The sequence below is a fragment of the Phacochoerus africanus genome, chromosome 9 (genome assembly GCF_016906955.1).
Source record: "Phacochoerus africanus isolate WHEZ1 chromosome 9, ROS_Pafr_v1, whole genome shotgun sequence".
Taxonomy (NCBI): Eukaryota; Metazoa; Chordata; class Mammalia; order Artiodactyla; family Suidae; genus Phacochoerus; species Phacochoerus africanus.
This window is the reverse complement of record NC_062552.1, coordinates 79,035,632-79,055,338: the sequence shown is the minus strand read 5'-3', so window position 1 is coordinate 79,055,338 and position 19,707 is coordinate 79,035,632. Positions and strand designations below refer to the sequence as shown.

Genomic DNA, 19,707 nt, shown 5'->3' with positions numbered 1-19,707 from the left:
TCTTTTCTGGGAGTTTTATGGTATCATGTCTTATGTTTAGTCTTTAAGTCATTTTGAGTATATTTTTTGAGTATATTTTTATGTAGGGTGTGAAGGAGTGTTCTAACTTCATTGATTTACATGCAGCTGTTCAATTTTCCCAGCACTTGCTGAAGAGACTATATATTTCCCACTATATATTCTTGCCTCCTTTGTCAAAGATTAATTGACCATAGGTATCTGGGTTTATTTCTAGGTTCTCTATTCTGTTTCATTGGTACTGTTTTTGTACCAGTACCACACTGTCTTGATTGCTGTGGCTTTGTAATATTGCCTGAAGTCTGGGAGAGTTATGCCTCCTGCTTGGTTTTTGTTCCTCAGGATTGCTTTGGCAATTCTGGGACTTTTATGGTTCCATATAAAATTTTGGGTGGTTTGTTCTAGTTCTGTGAAAAACTAGATAATTTGATAGGGGTTGCACTGAATCTGTAGATTGCTTTTGGTAGTATGGCCATTTTTACAACATTAATTTTTCTAACCCAGGAGCATGGAATATCTTTCCATTTCTTTGAATCCTCTTTTATTTCCTTGATTAATGTCATATAGTCCTCCTTGGTCAGGATTATTCCTAGGTATTTAATTTTTTTGAGTGAAATTTTGAAAGGCATTTTATTTTTATATTCCTTTTCTAATATTTCATTGTTAATATACAAAAATGCAACCAATTTCTGAATGTTAATATTGTATTCTGCTGCTTTGCTGAATTTGTTGATCAGTTCAAGTAGTTTTGTGTGGCGTCCATAGAGTTTCCTATATGTAGTATCATATCATCTGCATAAAGTGACAATTTTATCCCTTCTCTTCAAATTTGGATACCTTTTATTTCTTTTGTTTGTCCTAGCTGTGGCTAGGACTTCCTATACTATGTTAAATAAAAGTAGTGAGAGTGGGAGTTCCCGTCGTGGCGCAGTGGTTAACAAGTCCGACTAGGAACCATGAGGTTGCGGGTTTGATCCCTGGCCTTGCTCAGTGGGTTAATGATCCAGCATTGAGCTGTGGTGTAGGTCACAGACGCAGCTCGGATCCTGCGCTGCTGTGGCTCTGGTGTAGGCTGGCATCTACAGCTCCGATTCAACCCCTAGCCTGGGAATCTCCGCATGCCGCAGGAGCGGCCCAAGAAATGGCAAAAAGACAAAAAAAAAAAGAAGAAAAAAAGAAAAAAAATAGTGAGAGTGGGCATACTTGTCTTGTTCCAGATTTTAGTGGGGAGGCTTTCAGCTTTTCTCCATTGAGTATTATATTTGCTGTGGGTTTGTCATAAATGGCTTTTATTATGTTAAGGTATGTTCCCTCTATACCCACCTTGGTAAGAGGTTTTTTGTTTGTTTGTTTGTTGCTTTTTAGGGCTGCACTGATGGCATGAAAAGTTCCCAGGCTAGGGGTTGAATCTGAGCTGTAGTTGCTAGCCTAAAGCACAACTCACAGCAACTCCAGATCCTTAACACACTGAGCAAGGCCATAGATCAAACCTGCATCCTCATGGATACTAGTCAGATTCATTTCTGCTGAGCCACGACGGGAACTCCTGGTAAGAGTTTTTATCATGAATGGATCTTGGATTTTGTCAAATGCTTTTTCAGCATCTATTGAGATTATCATGTGGTTTCTTACTTTTATTTTGTTAATGTGGTATATGACATTGATTGATTTGTGTATGTTGAACCATTCTTGTGAACTGGGGATGAATCCCACTTGATCATTATGTATGATCTTTTTTTATATGTTGTTGGATTCAGTTAGCTAAAATTTTGAGGATTTTTGTGTCCATATTCATCAAAGATATTGGCCTTATTCTGCAGTATCTTTTGGTATTAGGGTGATGTTGCTTCATAGAATGTCTTTGGGAGTGTTCCTTTTGGAAAAGTTCAAGAAGGATGGGTATAAGTTTTTCTTTGTAAGTTTGGTAAAATCTGCCTGTAAAGCCATTTGGTCCTGGACTTTTGTTTGTAGGGAGTATTTTATTCAATTTCACTTCTAGTGATTGGTCTGTTCATTTGATCTATTTCATCTTGATTCAGTTTTGGCAGGCTGTATATCTCTAGAAAGTTGTCCATTTCTTCTAGGTTGTCAAATTTGTTGGCATATAATTGTTCAATAGTATTATTTTTATTTTTTTGTATTTCTGCAGTATTCATTGTGATTTCTCTTTTTTTCATTTCTTATTTTGTTTATTTCGGTTTTTCTCTCTTCTTCTTGGTGAGTCTGGCCAGAGGTTTGTCAATTTTTTTTTTTTTTTAGCATTTAAAAAATTTATTATTGTTGATTTAGGTTTGTCAATTTTGTTTCGCCTTTCAAAGAACCAGCTCTTGGTTTTATTGATTTTTTTTCTATTGTTTTTTGAATCTCTATTTTATTGATTTCTTCTCTGATCTTTATGATATCCTTCCTTCTACTGACTTTAGATTTTGTTTGTTCTTCTTTCTCTAATTCTTTTAGGTGATAGGTTAAGTTGTTGATTTGAGATTTTTCTACTTTTTTGAGGAAGGCCTGAATTACTATGAACTTCCATTTAAGAACTACTTTTGCAGCATCCCATAGATTTTGAATGGTTGTATTTTCATCATCATTTGTTTTGAGGTATTTTTAAATTTCCCTTTTGATTTCCTCATTGACCCAATGGTTTTTTAGTAGTACGTTGTTTAGTATCCATATAGTCAGTTTTTTTTCGTTTCTTTTCCTGTGTTTGATTTCTAGTTTCATGCCATTGTGGTCAGAGAATATACTTGAAATAATGCCTAACACTCTTGAATTTGTTGAGGTTAATTTTGTGCTCTTGTATGTGATCAATCCTTGAGAATGTTCCATGTACACTTGTGAAGAATGTATATTCTGATTTTTTTGGATTTAATGTCTTGAAAATGTCAATTAAGTCTAACTTTTCTGTTGTGTCCTTTAGGATCTCTGTTGTCGTATTGATTTTCTGTTTAGAGGATCTGTCCGTTGATGTGAGTGGGGTGTGAAAGTCTCCTACTATGATTGTATTCCCATCAATTTCTCCTTTTATGTCTGATAGTGTTTGTTGTATGTATTTGGGTGCTTCTATATTAGGGGAGTTTATATTGATGATTATAATATCCTCTTCTTGAATGGTCCTTTTACCATTAAATACTGTCCTTCTTTGTCTTTCTTTATGGCCTTCGTTTTAATGTCTCTTTTGTCTTATATGAGTATTGCAACTCCAGCTTTCCTTTCTTATCCACTGGCATGAAATATCTTTTCCCATCCCCTCACTTTCAATCTCTATGTGACCTTTGGCCTAAGGTGAGTCTCTTGTAGACAGTAGATCGTAGGTTTTTGGTTTTTTATCCAATCTGCCACCCCGTGTCTTTTGATTGGAGCATTCAGTCCACTGACATTTAAGGTAATTATTGATAAAAATGTATGTATTGCCATTTTAAACCTTGTTTTCCAGTTGATGCTTTGTTTCTCCTTTTTCCTTTATTTTTTTGGTTGGATGATTTCCACTTTTTTTATGCTTGAGTACTTTTCTTTTTAGCTTTTGTGAATGTAATGTTTGGTTTTTATTTGTGGTTGACCTGTCAATGCCAGATCTTTAACCCACTGATTGAGGCCAGGGATCAAACCTGAATCTTCATGGATACTAGTCAGGTTCATTACTACTGAGCCAAGATGGGAACTCCCAATGCATTTTCCACAAAATTTCCAAAACCATTTAATGAGAAAATCTAATCTTTCCAATTAATGGTTATGGGACAGTCATATCTACAAACAGGAGAAAAAAGTGAACTGAGAGCCTTACCTCACAGCATGTATAAAAATTAACCAAAATAGACCATAAATCTAAATATTAGAATCAAAACCAAAACTATTTGTTTCTAAAAGAAAACTTTGGATAAAATATTTGACCTTAGATTAGACAAATATTTCATATATATGACATAAGAATGATCCATAAAATAAAAAATTGATAATTTAGACTTGGGCAAAATAAAACATATATGCTCTTGAAAGGAAACCATTAAGAAAATGAAAAGATAAGCTACAAACTAGGAGAGAATATCTACAAATTGCATTATTGATAAAGGACTTGCATCTATAATCTATAAAGAACTCTTACAACTCAATAATAGGATGACTCAATTTAGAGGGGTCAACAGATTTGGGAGTTCCCATCTTGGCTCAGTGGAAACGAATCTGACTGGTGTCCATGAGGAGGAAGGTTCGATCCCTGGCTTCTCTCGGTGGGTTAAGGATTTGGCATTGCCATGAGCTGTGGTGTAGGTTGCAGACACAGCTCAGATCTGGTGTTTCTGTAGTTTTATACATTACTAGTGGGAGTGTAAAACAGTATAACCACTTTGAAAAATATTTGACTGTTTCTTAAAAAGTTAAACATAGTGTTGACAACCCAGCAATTTAGTCTTAAGTATCTACCCAAGAGAAATGAAAACATTTGTCTACCCAAAGACTTGAACCCAAATACTCATAGCAGCATTATTCTTCATCATTCAGAGTAAGGAAATTGTTCTTAAATAAGAAACAAAATGCAGGGAGTTCCTGTTGTGGTTCAGTGGGTTATGACCCTACTAGTATCCATAAGGATGTGGGTTTGATCCCTGGCCTCACTCAGTGGGTTAAGGACCCAGCATTGCCATGAGCTGTGGTGTAGGTCACTGATGTGGCTCAGATCCCATATGGCTGTGGTGCAGGCTGGCAGCTACAGCTTCAATTTGACCCCTAGCCTGGGAACTTCCATATGCCACAGGTGCAGCCCTTAAGTAAAAGAAACAAAATGTACTAATCATAACAAAAAATATTGATTATCTTAAAAGTAAGAATTTCTGTTCAGCAAGAGATTAAGCAGGCCAGCTGCAGAGTGGAAAAGACATTTACAACACATATAACTTAACTCCTGTTTCTCTCTTTTTCTTTCTCTCTCTTCAAAAGTGATCCCTGTGTGTTTGGCAAGCTTCTGAATAACTGAATCTTTGAAAAAGAGGATTTGATTCTTGGTAAATTCAGCCAAAATATAGGTACTTAGAACTAGTGACCAGACAGTGGATTGAGCGTGTAGGTACTGGTCTTTCCTGCATTAGATGGGATGCTCTGAAACAGTTCTGTAACTCTGGTCTCTTCTCTGGCAGATAAAGAATCCCGTGAACAAGCTTCTGAAGTCAGTGAAGCACAAACTACAGACAGTGATGAGATAGTAACACCTGTGTCTCAGAAATGTCCTAAGGCAGTAAGTACACTGGGGTAATCATTGAGGGTGCACAGAGATTGTAAGTAATGATGCTGTGCTTAATGGCTATGCGTATGAAGTTCAAATCCAGTTTTAATGAACCAAACAGGAAGTTCAAGTTATTTAGTTAAATTTCTCTTTGCCAGTGAATGGAAGTGCATTGATATAGCCAGATGAAAGTGTAATTTTCATGATTTGGTATAAATAAGGACTGACTGCAATACTTCTCCCCCTACTTGGATCCTTTGTCTGCCTCCTTCATTGTACACAATGATTCATCCCAGCCTAAGAGATGCCTTTTTTTTTTTTTTTTTTTGCTTTTTAGGGCAGCACACATGGCATATGGAGGTTCCCAGGCTAGGAGTCAAATCGGAGCTACAGCTGCCGACCTATGCCACAGCAACGCTGGATCCGAGCCGCGTCTGTGACCTACACCACAGTTCACGGCAATGCCAGATCCTTAACCCACTGAGTGAGGCCAGGGATCAAATCTGCAACCTCGTGGTTCCTAGTCAGATTTGTTTCTGCTGTGCCATGATAGGAACTCCAAGAGATGCCCCTTTTTAAATCTACCTAAAAAGAGCAGGTTTACTTTGGGAGTTGGAGGCTGGAAGATAGGACAGGATTCTTTGCAGGAGGGTTGAGAGAGATAATTCAGTTTCTAAAGGTTTTTGCCCAACCATTAAAACCTGTAATGACAGTTGTTTATTAAACATTTTGACTTCACATCTCTTTCAGAATTAATGGAGAACACACACACACACACACACACATATTTGAATAAATATCCACAGGTATATTCACAGTCATCATATTGGACTCTTGTGAGGTTATAAATGACATAGAAACCAATCACTCTTTCAAGCTGATAGAATGCTCCCTGGTACATTTGCAGGCACTCAGTAAATATTTGTTGCATTAGTGACTGAATGAAAGATTAAAATCTAATTGAGGATTATGAATTTCATTAGAAACAATAAAGAAAAGCATAAGGTGACCCAGAATTAAATGGGTAGATTATGTGATACAAACTCTAAGGTTGGGAGTTCCCATCATGGCTTGGTGGAAAAGAACCCGACTAGTATCGATGAGGACACGGGTTTGATCCCTGGTCTTGCTCAATGGGTTAAGGATCCAGCATTGCTGAGAGTTGTGGTGTAGGTCCCAGACACAGCTCAGACCTGGCATTGCTGTTGCTGTGGCTGTGGTAGAGGCCAGCAGCTACAGCTCCAATTAGACCCCTAGCCTGGGAACCTCCATGTGTCGTGGGTATGGCCCTAAAAAGACAAATAAAATAAAATAAACTCTAAGGTTTGTAAGGAATTCAGAAGAGGAAAATTACTGCTGCTTTTTTAGAGGTCAGAAAACTCTTCCTTGAAAGTCAGAACTTGTACTGAGAATTTACAAGAAATTGAAGGATATCGGAGTGGGGAGAAACAACTCAAAATAAGTAGATTCCAGCAGTTAAAAATTTATTTTCCGAACTTTTATCTGTCATATTTTTTAAGATATTATGTAATTAATATCTTGAAAAATGTTTGTAAGACAGATCACAGCCATAGAGATCATAAAGGTGAAGAAAACTCAGTGATGTGTCCAGGATTATAGGGGTACTTGGTGAAAGAGCTGGTGGTACTTGAGTCAGGAAGTTTCTAAACCATGCACTTCTCAAGGCAGCGCCCAAAGCAGCCATCTGATCAGCAAATTGTGGAACTACAAGTCAGACAGTGACATTAAAAATTATTACCCTAAATTAAAGGCTCTTAAATGAAGATCTCCTGTTAGAATATCTTTGTGTATCTCCAAATATTACTCGACAAACTAAATGTGAAAACTGATCCCATTTATTAGTGGGACATTGGTGTTGTTTTCTAATTAAACTTATAACATAGACACACTTAAACTCAATCTTTTCCGTATTTCAAAATAGCTGGGCATGAACGATGGAAGGGATTGAAGATCCAGACAGTACTTGAGCTCTGTCTGTCTTCTCCCGGGGGTCAGCCAGAGTAATGGAGGAGGCAAGAGAGCGTAGTGTTCAGGAACATGGAGACATTGTTCAGAGAGATGTTCTGGTCCAGACTCTGCTATTACTGTCTATGCCACTTGCCCGGAGTTATTTAACCTCTACTAGGTTTTATTTCCTCATCTGTAAAGTGGGATTTTTTTTTTTTTTTGTCTTTTTGCCATTTCTTGGGCTGCTCCCGCGGCATATGGAGGTTCCCAGGCTAGGGGTCGAATCGGAGCTGTAGCCACTGGCCTACGCCAGAGCCAGAGCAACTCGGGATCCGAGCCACGTCTGCGACCTACACCACAGCTCATGGCAACACCGGATCATCAACCCACTGAGCAGGGGCAGGGATCAAACCCGCAACCTCATGGTTCCTAGTCGGATTCATTAACCACTGCGCCACGATGGGAACTCCAAGTGGAAATTTTTTTGTTGCAGTATAGTTTACAATAGTTTACAATGCTTCAAGTGTATAGCAAAGTGATTCACACACACACATGCACATGCACACATTCTTTTTTAGTTTTTTTTTTTTTTCCATTATAGGTTATTACAAGATATTGAATGTGGTTCTCAGAATTCCTCTTGTGGCTCAGAGGGTTAAGAACCCAACTAGTATCCATGAGGATGTGGGTTTGATGCCTGGCCTCACTCAGTGGGTTAAGGATCTGGCATTGGCAGAGGTGGCATAGGTCTCAGATGAGGCTCAGATCTGGCGCGGCTGTGGCTGAGGGTATAGTTGCGATTTGATCCCTAGCCTGGGAACCTCCATGTGCTGCAGGTGTAGCCCTAAAAAGGCAAAAATAATAATAATAATAATATAATTCTTTATGCTGTTCAGTAGATCCTTGTTGTTTATCTGCTTAAATATAGTAGTGTGTATCTGTTAATGCCAAATTTCTAATTTATTCCCCACCCCCTTCCGTAACCTAAGTTTGTTTTCTCTGTGAGGCTATTTCTGTTTTGTAAATAAGTTCATTGGTATTCTTTTTTAAGATTCCACGTATAAGTGACATTGTATGATGTTTGTCTTTCTCTGTCTGGCTTACTTCACTTAGTGTGATAATCTCTAGGTTCATCCATATTCCTGCAATTAGCATTGCTTCATTCTTTTTATGGCTGAATAATATCCTTTTTATGGAGTTCCTGCTGTGGTACAGTGGGTTAAGAATCCAACTGAAGTAGCTTGGGTCACTGAGGAGGAATGAATGAGTTCAAACCCTGGCCTAGTGCAGTGGGTTAAAGGATCTGGTGTTGCCACATCTGTGGCATAGGTTGTAACTGCAACTCGTATGGAATCCCTGGCCTGAGAACTTCCATGTGCCATGGATGCAGCCATTAAAAAAATTCTATTGTATATATGGACCACATCTTCTTATCTGTTCATCTATTGATGGACATTTAGATTGCTTCCATGTCTTGGCTATTGTAAATAAAGCTGCTATAAGTATTATGATTTTAAAGTGGTAATATTTAGTATGCACACCTTATAGCAATGTAGCAAGATTTAAATAAGGTAATATGTGATAATGGTTTAATGCAGTTATCACTTAATACATTTGAGACAAATTAAGCACTAAATGACAGTGATGATGATGTTGATGTTGGCAGTAGTTCTCAAATGCAAGCTTCTATGATCTGGTAGTAGCCCTTATAAGAAAGGACTAGGCCCTAAGGGGAGGGGATTGTGGCAGAGGGGTGTCATTTCCCATCTACCTGCCAGGTCAGTTATTCAATTGTTAAAACAGTACAACTTACGGAAGACCTTTCCAAAATGCCTTTCCCATGTACTGCTAAAAAACAAAACAATCACAGTACATTTGGATCTTTAATTCCCTCTTTTTGAGTCCATAATTAGGACAATTTCTGTATCATGGGATGTGTGTAGGATTCTTCCCCAGGAAGATATGTCTGATAATCAGTATAGAGTTCCTAAAGGCTTTCTGTACTTATTTTACTCCCTAAGAATCCTCAGGAAAAGTTCTCAACTCAAACCTCATGGTTTCCTCTGGATGAAACTCCATTCCTTGTCTTAGGAATCAATCTCCCACTCTGGACCATGTAAAACTTTACCTTCCCCTTCTCAACAGCTCCTAGTGAGAAGTGAACAGTCATTTCCATTTGCTCTGTGGCTTCAGGTCTTTTAGCCATAGTGTATGTCAAGAATCTCAAGGTTTATTCTCTTTTCTTGTACTCTCAATTCCAGAGGTCAAAGATGTCCTAATTCCTTATTGGGCTCTTAACTTCAAAGCCACAATGGAAACTCCCTGTTTCTGTTTTCTAAATAAATTCATTTGTATTATTATTATTTTGCTTTTTAGGGCTGCACCCGTGACATGTGGAGATTCCCAGGCCAGGGATCAGTTGGAGCTATAGCTGCCAGCCTACACCACAGCCACAGCAATGCAGGATCTGAGCCACATCTGCAACCTACTCCACAGCTCAGGGCAATGCCAGATCTTTAACCCACTGAGCAAGTCCAGGGATCGAACCTGCATCCTCATGGATGCCAGTCAGGTTCGTTAACTGCTGAGCCACAACAGGAACTTCTGTATTATTTTTTAGATTCCACATATAAATAATATCATATAGTACTGTCCTTTTTTTTGTCTGACTTACTTCATTAAGTATAAAATTATCTAGGTCCATCCATGTTTTTGCTAATGGCATTATTTCATTCTTCTTTACGGCTAAGAAATACTCCTCTGTGCGTGGGTGGGTGTGTGTGGGAGAGAGAGAGACATCTTCTTAAACTAATCATCTTTTGGTGGGGTTTTGGGTTATTTTCATATCTTCACTATTGTAAATAATACTGCTATGAACATTGGGGTGCATGTATCTTTTCAAATTAGAGGTTTCCTTTTTCTGGATATTTATACCAGGAATGGGATTGCGGGATCATTTGGTAGCTCTCTTTTTAATTTTTAAAGGAAACTCCATGCTGTTTTCCATAGTGGCTATACCAATTTACATCCGCCCAGCAATGCAGGAAGGTTCCATTTTCTCCACCCCCCTCTTCAGTATTATTTGTAGACTTTGATTCTAGCAACGTTGAGCATCTTTTCATGTGCCTGTTGGCCATTTCTATGTCTTCCTTGGAGAAATGCCTATTTATGTGTTCTGCCCACTTTTTTTTTTTTTTCCTTTTTAAGGCTATGCTTACGGCGTATGGAAGTTCCCAGGCTAGAGGTTGAATCAGAGCCACAGCTGCCTACACCATAGTCACAGCAACATGGGATCCAGGCTGCATCTGTGACCTCTGCAGCAGCTTGTGACAATGCCAGATCCTTAACCCACTGAGCGAGATCAGAGATTGAACCTCCTCATGGATACTAGTCAGGTTCTTAACCTGCTGAGCCACAGTGGGAACTCTTGCCCATTTTTTGGATTCAGTTATTTGTTTTTTCACTATTGAGCTGTAAGAGCTGTTTATATACTTTGGGTATTAATCCCTTGTCAGCCACATTTTGGACAAATATTTTCTCCCATTCAGTAGATTGTCTTTTTGTTTTGTTGATGGTTTCCATTGCTGTGCAAAGGCTTTTATATTTGATTAGGATCCATCTGTTTACTTTTATTTCTTTTGCCTTGGGAGACTGATCTAAGAAAATATCACTATGATTTATGTCAGATAATGTTTTGCCTGTATTCTCCTCTAGGAGTTATATGGTGTCATGTGTTATATTTAGGTCTTTAAATCATGTTAAGTTTATTTTTGTATATGGTGTGAGGGGAGTGTTCTACAAAAAGCTGTTCAGATTTCCCAACTCCAATTGTTGAAGAGACTGTCTTTTCTGCATTGTGTATTATTGCTACTTTTGAATAGATTAATTGATTGTAAGTGTATGTATTTATTTCTGGCCTTTATTCTCTTCCATTGATTTATATTTCTGTTTTTGTGTCAGTAGCATTCTAGTTTGATTGCTGTAGCTTTGTAGTATACAAACAGAAATTCTTCCAGTTTTGTTGTTTTTCCTCAGGATTGCAATTATGGGCAATCATGGGTCTTTGTGCTTCCACATAAATTTTAGGATTATTTTTCCAGTTCTGTGAAAAACATCATGAGTATTTTGAGAGTGATTGCATTAAATCTGTTAATTGTTTTAGGTGGTATGTTCATTTAGACAATATTAATTCTTCCAATCCAAGATTATGGGATATCTTTTTATTTCTTTAAGTTATCTTCAGTTTCCTCTATCAATGTTCTATAGCTTTTAGCATATAGGTCTGTCACCTCCTTGATTAAGTTTATCCCTAGGCATTTGGGGGTGTTTTGACAAAATTTTATTTTATTTTTTAATTTAAAAAATTTTGATGGCTGCACCTGTGGCATATGGAAGTTTCCAGGCCAGGAACTGAATATGAGCTGCAGCTGCAACCTACACCATAGCTATGGCAATGCTGGTTCCTTAACCACTGCACCAGGCTGGGTATTGGACCTGCATTGCTACAGAGATGATGCAATATCCTTAACCTACTGTGCAACATCAGCAACTCCTGACGCAATTTTATTTTTATTTTTATGTTTTTGCTTTTTAGAGCCTCACCCATGGCATGTGGAGGTTCCCAGGCTAGGGGTCCAATGGAGCTACACCTGCCAGCCTACACCACAGCTACAGCAACATCAGATCAGAGCCAGGTTTGCAACCTACACTACAGGTCACGATAACACTGGATCCTTAACCCACTGACCAAAACTAGGAATCACACCAAAACCTCATAGTTCCTAGTCAGATTCGTTTCTGCTGGGCCACAAGGGAATTCCTCCTGACACAATTTAAAAGGGGAAATTGTTTTTACCTTAACTTTCTGATATTATCATTTTTGTGTTATAAAATACAACAGATTTCTGTATTTTAATCTATGTCCTGCTACGTTGCTGAATTAATTTCTTAGTTTTAATAATATTTGTGTGGAGACCCTAGGCTTCTCTACTCTATAGAATATGTCATCTGTGAATCGTGACAGTTTTACCTCTTCCTTGCCAATGTGAATACCTTTTATTTCCTTTTCTTGTATGGTTGCCATGGCTGGGTTTTCTCATACTTTATTGAATGAAAGTGGTGAGAGTGAACATCATTGTCTTGTTCCTGAATTTAGCAGGGAGGCTTTCAGCTTTTTACTGTTGAGTATTATGTTGACTGTGGGTTCATCATAATGGCTTTTATTATGTTGAGATATGTCCACTTTTGCAAGAGTTTTTATTGTGAATAGATGTTAAATTTTGTTAAATGCCTTTTCTGTGCCTATTGAGATGATCAGGTGGTTTTTGTCCTTTTTAAAAATTTTTAAAATTTTTTTTGTCAGTGTGTTCTATCACATTGATTGATTTGCATATGTTGAAATATCCCTGTGACCCTGGAATGAATATAACTTGATTATGGCGTAATTGTTGGATTCAGTTTCCTAATATTTTGTTGAGACTTTTTGCATCTACACTTATCAAAAATACTGGCCTGTAATTTTTTTTCTTTGTAGTGTCTTTGTCTTGTTTTGCTATCATAATAATGATGATGGCTTCATAGAGTGAATTTGAGTGTATTCCCTCCTCTTCAGTTTTTTTGGGACTAGTTTGACAAGGATAGGCACAAGTTCTCCTTGTATTTTGGTGGAATTTCCCAGTGAAGCTTGTCTGGTCCTAGATTTTTATTTGCAGAGAATTTTTTTTCATTACAGATTTTATTTTACCTCTAGTGATTGGTTTTTTTCAAATTACCTATTTCTTTTTGACTCAGTTTTGACAGGATCTATGTTTCTAGAAACGTGTCCATTTTTTTCTAGATGTCCAATTTTTTGGCATATGACTTCATAGTTTTTTCTGTAGTATCAGTTGTTATTTCTCCACTTTAATATTTTGTTTACTTGGGTCCTCACTTTTTTCTCATTAAGACTTGCTAGAGGCTTTTTTTTTTTTTTTTTTTTTTTGTCTTTTAGACTTTTCTAGGGCCGCTCCCACAGCATATGGAGGTTCCCAGGCTAGGGGTCTAATCGGAGCTGCAGCCACCGGCCTACTCCAGAGCCACAGCAATGCGGAATCTGAGCTGCGTCTGCAACCACAGCTCACGGCAATGCTGGATCCTTACCCCACTGAGCAAGGCCAGGGATCGAACCCTCAACCTCATGGTTCCTAGTCGGATTCGTTAACCACTGCGCCATGATAGGAACTCCAGACTTGCTAGAGGTTTGTTGATTTTTTGGGGTTCTCTAAAAGAAATAGTTCTTAGTTTACTATTCTATCTCTTATTTACTTCCTCTCTGACCTTTTTTCTTTTCCCTTCCTTCCTTCCTTTTTGTCCTTTTTGGGGCTGCACCTGCAGCATATGGAAGTTCCCAGGCTAGAGGTTGAATTGGACCTATAGACCTGCTGGCCTATGCCACAGCCACACCAGATCCAACCTATGTCTGTGACCTATACCACAGCTCACAGCAGTGCTGGATCCTTTAATCCACTGAGTGAGGCCAGGGATTGAACCCGAGTCTTTTTTTTTTTTTTTTGTCTTTTTGCTATTTCTTTGGGCCGCTCCCACGGCATATGGAGGTTCCCAGGCTAGGGGTCAAATCGGAGCTGTAGCCACCTGCCTACGCCAGAGCCACAGCAACGCAGGATCTGAGCCGTGTCTGCAACCTACACCACAGCTCACGGCAACGCCGGATCGTTAACCCGCTGAGCAAGGGCAGGGACCGAACCCGCAACCTCATGGTTCCTAGTCGGATTCGTTAACCACTGCGCCACGACGGGGAACTCCTGAACCCGAGTCTTTGTGGATACCAGTCAAGTTTGTTAACACTGAGCCACGAAGGGAACCTCCCCCCCCCCTTTTTTTTTTAATCCATGCCTGTAGCATAGGAAGTTCCTGGGCCATAGATTGAACCTGAGCCACTGCAGTGACAATGCTACATCTTTAGCCTGCTATGCAACAAGGGAACTCCTTTTCTCTCTCAGCTTTCTTTTCTTTTTTTTTTTTTTTGTCTTTTTGGCATTTCTTGGGCCGCTCCTGCGGCATATGGAGGTTCCCAGGCTAGGGGTCCAATCGGAGCTGTAGATGCCAGCCTACGCCAGAGCCACAGCAAAACTTGGGATCTGAGCCATGTCTGCAACCTACACCACAGCTCACAGCCCACTGAGCAAGGGCAGGGATCAAGGGCAGGGATCGAACCTGCAACCTCATGGTTCCTAGTCGGATTCGTTAACCACTGCGCCACGATGGGAACTCCTCTCTCAACTTTCTTATTTCCCTCCTCCTGCTGTCTTTGGATTTTGCTTGTTCTTCTTTTTCTAATTCTTTTAGGTGGTAGATTAGGTTGTTTGAGATTTTTCTTATTTCTTGATGAATACCTGAATTAACTTCTGTCTTAGGATTTTATTTTTGCATTACATAGATTTTGTAAGATTGTATTTTCATTTTTGTTTGTCTCAGTGTATTTTCTGATTTCTTCTTTGATTTCATTATTGACCCATTAGTTTTTTAGTTGCATGTTGCTTAGTTCCCATGTCTTTGTTCTTTTCCCATTTTTATTTTTGTGGTTAATTTCTAGTTTTATGCTGTTGTGGTCAGAAAAGACACTTGATTTCTATTCTCTTAAATTAGTTGAGGCTTGTTTTTTGACTTAGCATGTGATCTATCCTAGAAAATGTTTTATGCATTCTTGAAGAGAATTTATATTCTATTTTTTTCTTTTTATAGCTGCACCTGTGGCATATGGAAGTTCCCAGGCTAGGAGTCAAATCAGAGCTACAGCTACTGACCTATGCTACAGCCATGGCAATACCATATCTGAGCCACATCTGCAGCCTATGCCACAGCTTGGGGCAATGCCGGATCCTTAACACACTAAGCAAGGCCAGGCCTTGAACCTGCATTCTTATGGAGACTAGGTCAGGTTCTTAACCCTCTGAGCCACAATGGGAACTCAGAATTTACATTCTGTTTTTAGTGGGTATAGTGTCTTCTAGATATCAATTAAGTCCAGTCGGTCTGTTGCATCTTGTAGCAACAGACCTGTTGCTTTATTGATTTTCTGTCCTGATGATCTGTCTTTTGATATCAGTGGGATGTTAAATTCTTCTACTATTAACTGTATTCCTGTCACTTTCTCCCTTTATGTCTGTTAGTATTTGTTTTATACATTCAGTGCTCCTGTATTGGATGCATATAGGACAGTGAGTGTAATATCTTCTTATATTTTGTATTTATCCTGTTATCATTATATAATGTACTTCTTTGCCTTTTTTTTTTTTTTTTTTTGGTTCCCAGGCTAGGGGTCCAATTAGAGCTACAGCTGCCAGCCTACACTGCAGCCACAGCAAAGCAGGATCCAAGCTGTATCTGCAACCTACACCAGCTCACAGCAACACCAGATCCTTAACCCACTGAGCAAGGCCAGGGATTGAACCCACACCTCATAGTTCCTAGTTGGATTGTTTCCACTGTGCCACAACAGGAACTCCTTCTTTGTGTTTTTTAATAGCTTTTGTTTTAAAGTCTGTTTTGTATGATACTAGTATTGCTATCTTCACTTTGTCGTTTCTACTTGCATGACTTTTTTCATCCCCTCACTTACAGTCTTGGTGTGTCTTTAAACCCTGAAATGAAGGCAGAATATTGAAGGTTCTTGCTTTTTTTTTTTTCGTTCACTTTGTCACTCTATGTCTTTTGATCAGAACATTTAGTCCATGGACATTTGAAATAATTATTAATAGATACGTACTTAGGAGTTCCTGTCATGGCACAGTGGTTAACAAATCTGACTAGGAACCATGAGGTTGAGGTTTCGGGTTCGATCCCTGGCCTCGCTCAGTGGGCTCAGGATCCAGCATTGCCATGAGCTTTGGTGTAGGTTGAAGACATGGCTCGGATCCTGCATTGCTGTGGCTCTGGCGTAGGCCGGTGGCTACAGCTCCGATTGGACCCTGGCCTGGGAACCTCCATGTGCTGTGGGAAGTGGCCCTAGAAAAGGCAAAAGACAAAAAAAAAAAAAGACACACGCTTATTGCCATTTTAAACCTAGTTTTTCAATTGTTTCTATGTTCTTCTTTGTTTATTTCTTCTTTTTGTTTCTCCTTTTGTAGTTTGGGGATTTTTTTTTTCCTTTTCTGGGGTGGCCACGCCTGCTGCGTGTGGAATTTCCCAGACTAGGGGTTGAATCAGAGCTGCAGCTGCCAGCATACACCACAGCCACAGCATACCAGATCCAAGTCACATCTCTGACCTCCGCCACAGTTTGCAGCAACACTGGATCCTTAACCCACTGAGTGAGGCCAACAATCAAATCCGCATCCTCATGGATACTGGTCAGGTTCTTAACCTGCTGAGCCCCCATTGGGAATTTCTCTTTTTGGTTTTTGTGAATCTATTATATGTTTTTGATTTGTGGTTATCATGGAGTTCAAATGTGTTGACCCATAACTGTATCTATTTGCTTTAAGCTGATGGTCATACTAGTTGAAACACATTCTTAAAGATCTACATTTTTTTATTCCCCTTCCCCATACGGTGTGATTTTGATGTCCTATTTTACATCTCCATTCTTTTTTCTTTTGGCCATGCCAATGGCATGTGGAAGTTCCCAAGTCTGGAATCAAATCCACACCACAGCTGTAACCAGGGCCACAGCAGTAACAGCACTGTATCCTTAATGTGCTGAGTCAAGAGGGAACTCCTACATCCTCGTTCTTGTCCTTTTGCTGTTAATTGTAATTATTTTTACAAAAATTGTTAATTGTTTTTTAGTGTATGTACTGGCTTATTTAAGTGATGCTCCTCCTTTTATACATTTGCCTTTCCTATTGTGATTTCCTTTTCCTATAGAGTCTTGCTTTTTTTCTATTTAGAGAAGATCTTCAATATTTATTTATTGTAGGCTTAATATTGCTGAATTCTTTAAGTTTGTTGCTGAGAAATTCTTTATCTCTATTTCATTCTTAATGATAATCTTGCTGGGTAGAGTATCCTAAGGTGCAATGTTTTCCCTTTTAGGGAAAATTCTTTTAGGATTTTGAATATATCATGTTGCTCCCTTCTGGTCTAAAAAGTTTCTGCAGAGAAATCAGCTGATATCCTTATGGAAATTCCCTGTAATTTATTCTTTTTTTCCCCTTGCTGTCTGTAGAATACTCACTTTTTCTTTAACTTTTGCCATTTTAATTAAGATATACCACATGGTTTTCATTCTTCAGTTTGTTAATATGGTATGTCACACTGATTGATTTGTAAGTATTGAAAACTCCTTGCATCCCTGGGATAAATTCCACTTGGTCATGGTACGTGATCCTTTCAGTATTTTGCTGAATTCAATTTGATTACATTTTGTTGAAGATTTTTACATCTATGTTCATTAGTGATATTGGCCTATAATTTCCTTTTCTTGTGTGGTATCTTACCTGGTTTTAGTATCAGGTTTATGTTGGACTTGTAGAATGAGTTTGAAGCTTTTCTCCCTCTCAATTTTTTGGAATAGTTGGAGAAGGGTAGGTGTTAACTTTTCTCCAGATGTTTGGATTTACCTGTGAAAGAGTTCCCTGGTGGCTCAACAGTTTAAGGATCTAGCATTGTCACTGATGTGGCAAGGGTTTGATCCCTGGCCTGGGAACTTCCACACACTGTGGGCATGGCCAAAAAAAGGGGGGGGAATTTACCTATGAAGCTTTCTTATGCTGGAATTTTGTTTGTTGGGAGGTTTGGTTTTTGTTTTGTTTTGTTTTGTTTTTCTGTCTTTTGTCCTTTTAGGGCCACATCCGTGGCATATGGAGGTTCCCAGGCTAGGGGTCGAAACGGAGCTGTTGCTGCCAGCCTCTGCCAGAGCCACAGCAATGCAGGATTGGAGCCACATCTGCAACCTACACCACAGCTCATGGCAGTGCTGGATCCTTAACCCACTAAGTGAGGCCAGGGATTGAACCCACAACCTCATGGTTCCTAGTCAGATTTGTTTCCACTGTGCCATGATGGGAACTCCAGAAGTTTTTTAAATTACCAGTTCAAGAGTTCCCGTTGTGGTGCAGTAGAAATGAATCCAACTAGGAACCATGAGGTTTCAGGTTGTGGCTGTGGCTCTGGTGTAGACTGGCAGTGACAGCTCCTATTAGACCCCTAGCCTGGGAATCTCCATATGCCATGGGTGGGGCCCTAGAAGGTCAAAAGACAAAAATAAAAAAAAATTACCAATTCAATTTTATTATTTATTTATTTATTTATTGTCTTTTTAGGGCCGCATACATGGCATATGGAGGTCCCCAGGCTAGGGGTCAAATCGGAGCTATAGCCACTGGCCTACAGCACAGCAATGCCAGATCTGAGGCTTGTCTGCAACCTACACCACAGCTCATGGCAATGCCAGATCCTTAACCCACTGAGGGAGGCCAGGGATAGGACCTGCGTCCTCATGGATCCTAGTCAGATTCAGTTTCCGTTGAGCCACAATGGGAACTCCTACTTATTCAGTTTTATTGCTAGTGATTGGTCTGTTTATATTTTCTATTTTCCTGGTTAAGTCTTCTAAAGTTTTACATTTCTAGAAATTTGTCCGTTTCTTCTTGGTTGTCCATTTTATTAGCATATAGTTGTTTGAAATAATTGCCCATGATCCTTTGTATTTCTATTGTGTCTGTTTTAACTTCCCTTTAATTTCTTTTTTTAACTACTCAATGATATTATTACATTTATAGTTGTACACCGATCATCACAACCAAATTTTATAGCATTTCCATCTCAAACCTCCAGCCCATCCTCCCACCCCCCAACCTGTCTCCTTTGGAAACCGTAAGTTTCTGTTCTGCAAAGAAGTTCATTGTGTCCTTTTTTTAGATCCCACATGTAAGTGATAGCATTTGATGTTGGGGTGTCACTGTCTAACTCCACTTAGCATGATAATTTCTAGGTCCATCCATGTTGCTAAAAATGCTGTTATTTCATTCCTTTTAATGACTGAGTAATATTCCATTGTGTATATATGTACCCTATCTTCTTTATACACTCCTCTGTCGATGGACATTTAGGTTGTTTCCATGTCTTGGCTATTGTATATAGAGCTGCAATGAACACTGGAGTACATGTATCTTTTTGAATGATGGTTTTCTATGGATAGATGCCCAGGAGTGGGATTGCTGGATCAAATGGTAATTTAGTTTTTTTGAGGAATTTCCATACTTATTTTCATAGTGGTTGTACCAGTTACATTCCCACCAACAGTGTAATAAGGTTGTCTTTTCTCCATACCCTCTCCAGCATTTATTCTTTGTAGACTTTTTGATGATGGCCATTATGGCTGGTGTAAGGTGGTACCTCACAGTGGCTTTGATTTGCATTTCTCTAATGATGAGTGATGTTGAACATCTTTTCATGGGTTTTTTGGCCATCTATATGTCCTCTTTGGAGAATTTTCTGTTTAGATCTTCTGCCCATTTTTTGATGGGGTTGTTTGGGTTTTTTTTGGTATTGAGCTGTAGGAGGTATTT

The 19,707-nt window shown here is 38.9% G+C and overlaps 1 protein-coding gene across 1 annotated transcript in view; it reads left to right on the top strand.

Moving 5' to 3' along the window:
• The window catches only part of RPGRIP1 (RPGR interacting protein 1), a 53,001-nt gene that overhangs the window by 16,664 nt on the left and 16,630 nt on the right, over window positions 1-19,707 (top strand). The window contains exon 11 of the mRNA XM_047796616.1: window positions 5,145-5,242. Coding sequence (XP_047652572.1) covers window positions 5,145-5,242 — 98 coding nt within the window. The remainder of the gene's footprint in view (window positions 1-5,144; window positions 5,243-19,707) is intronic.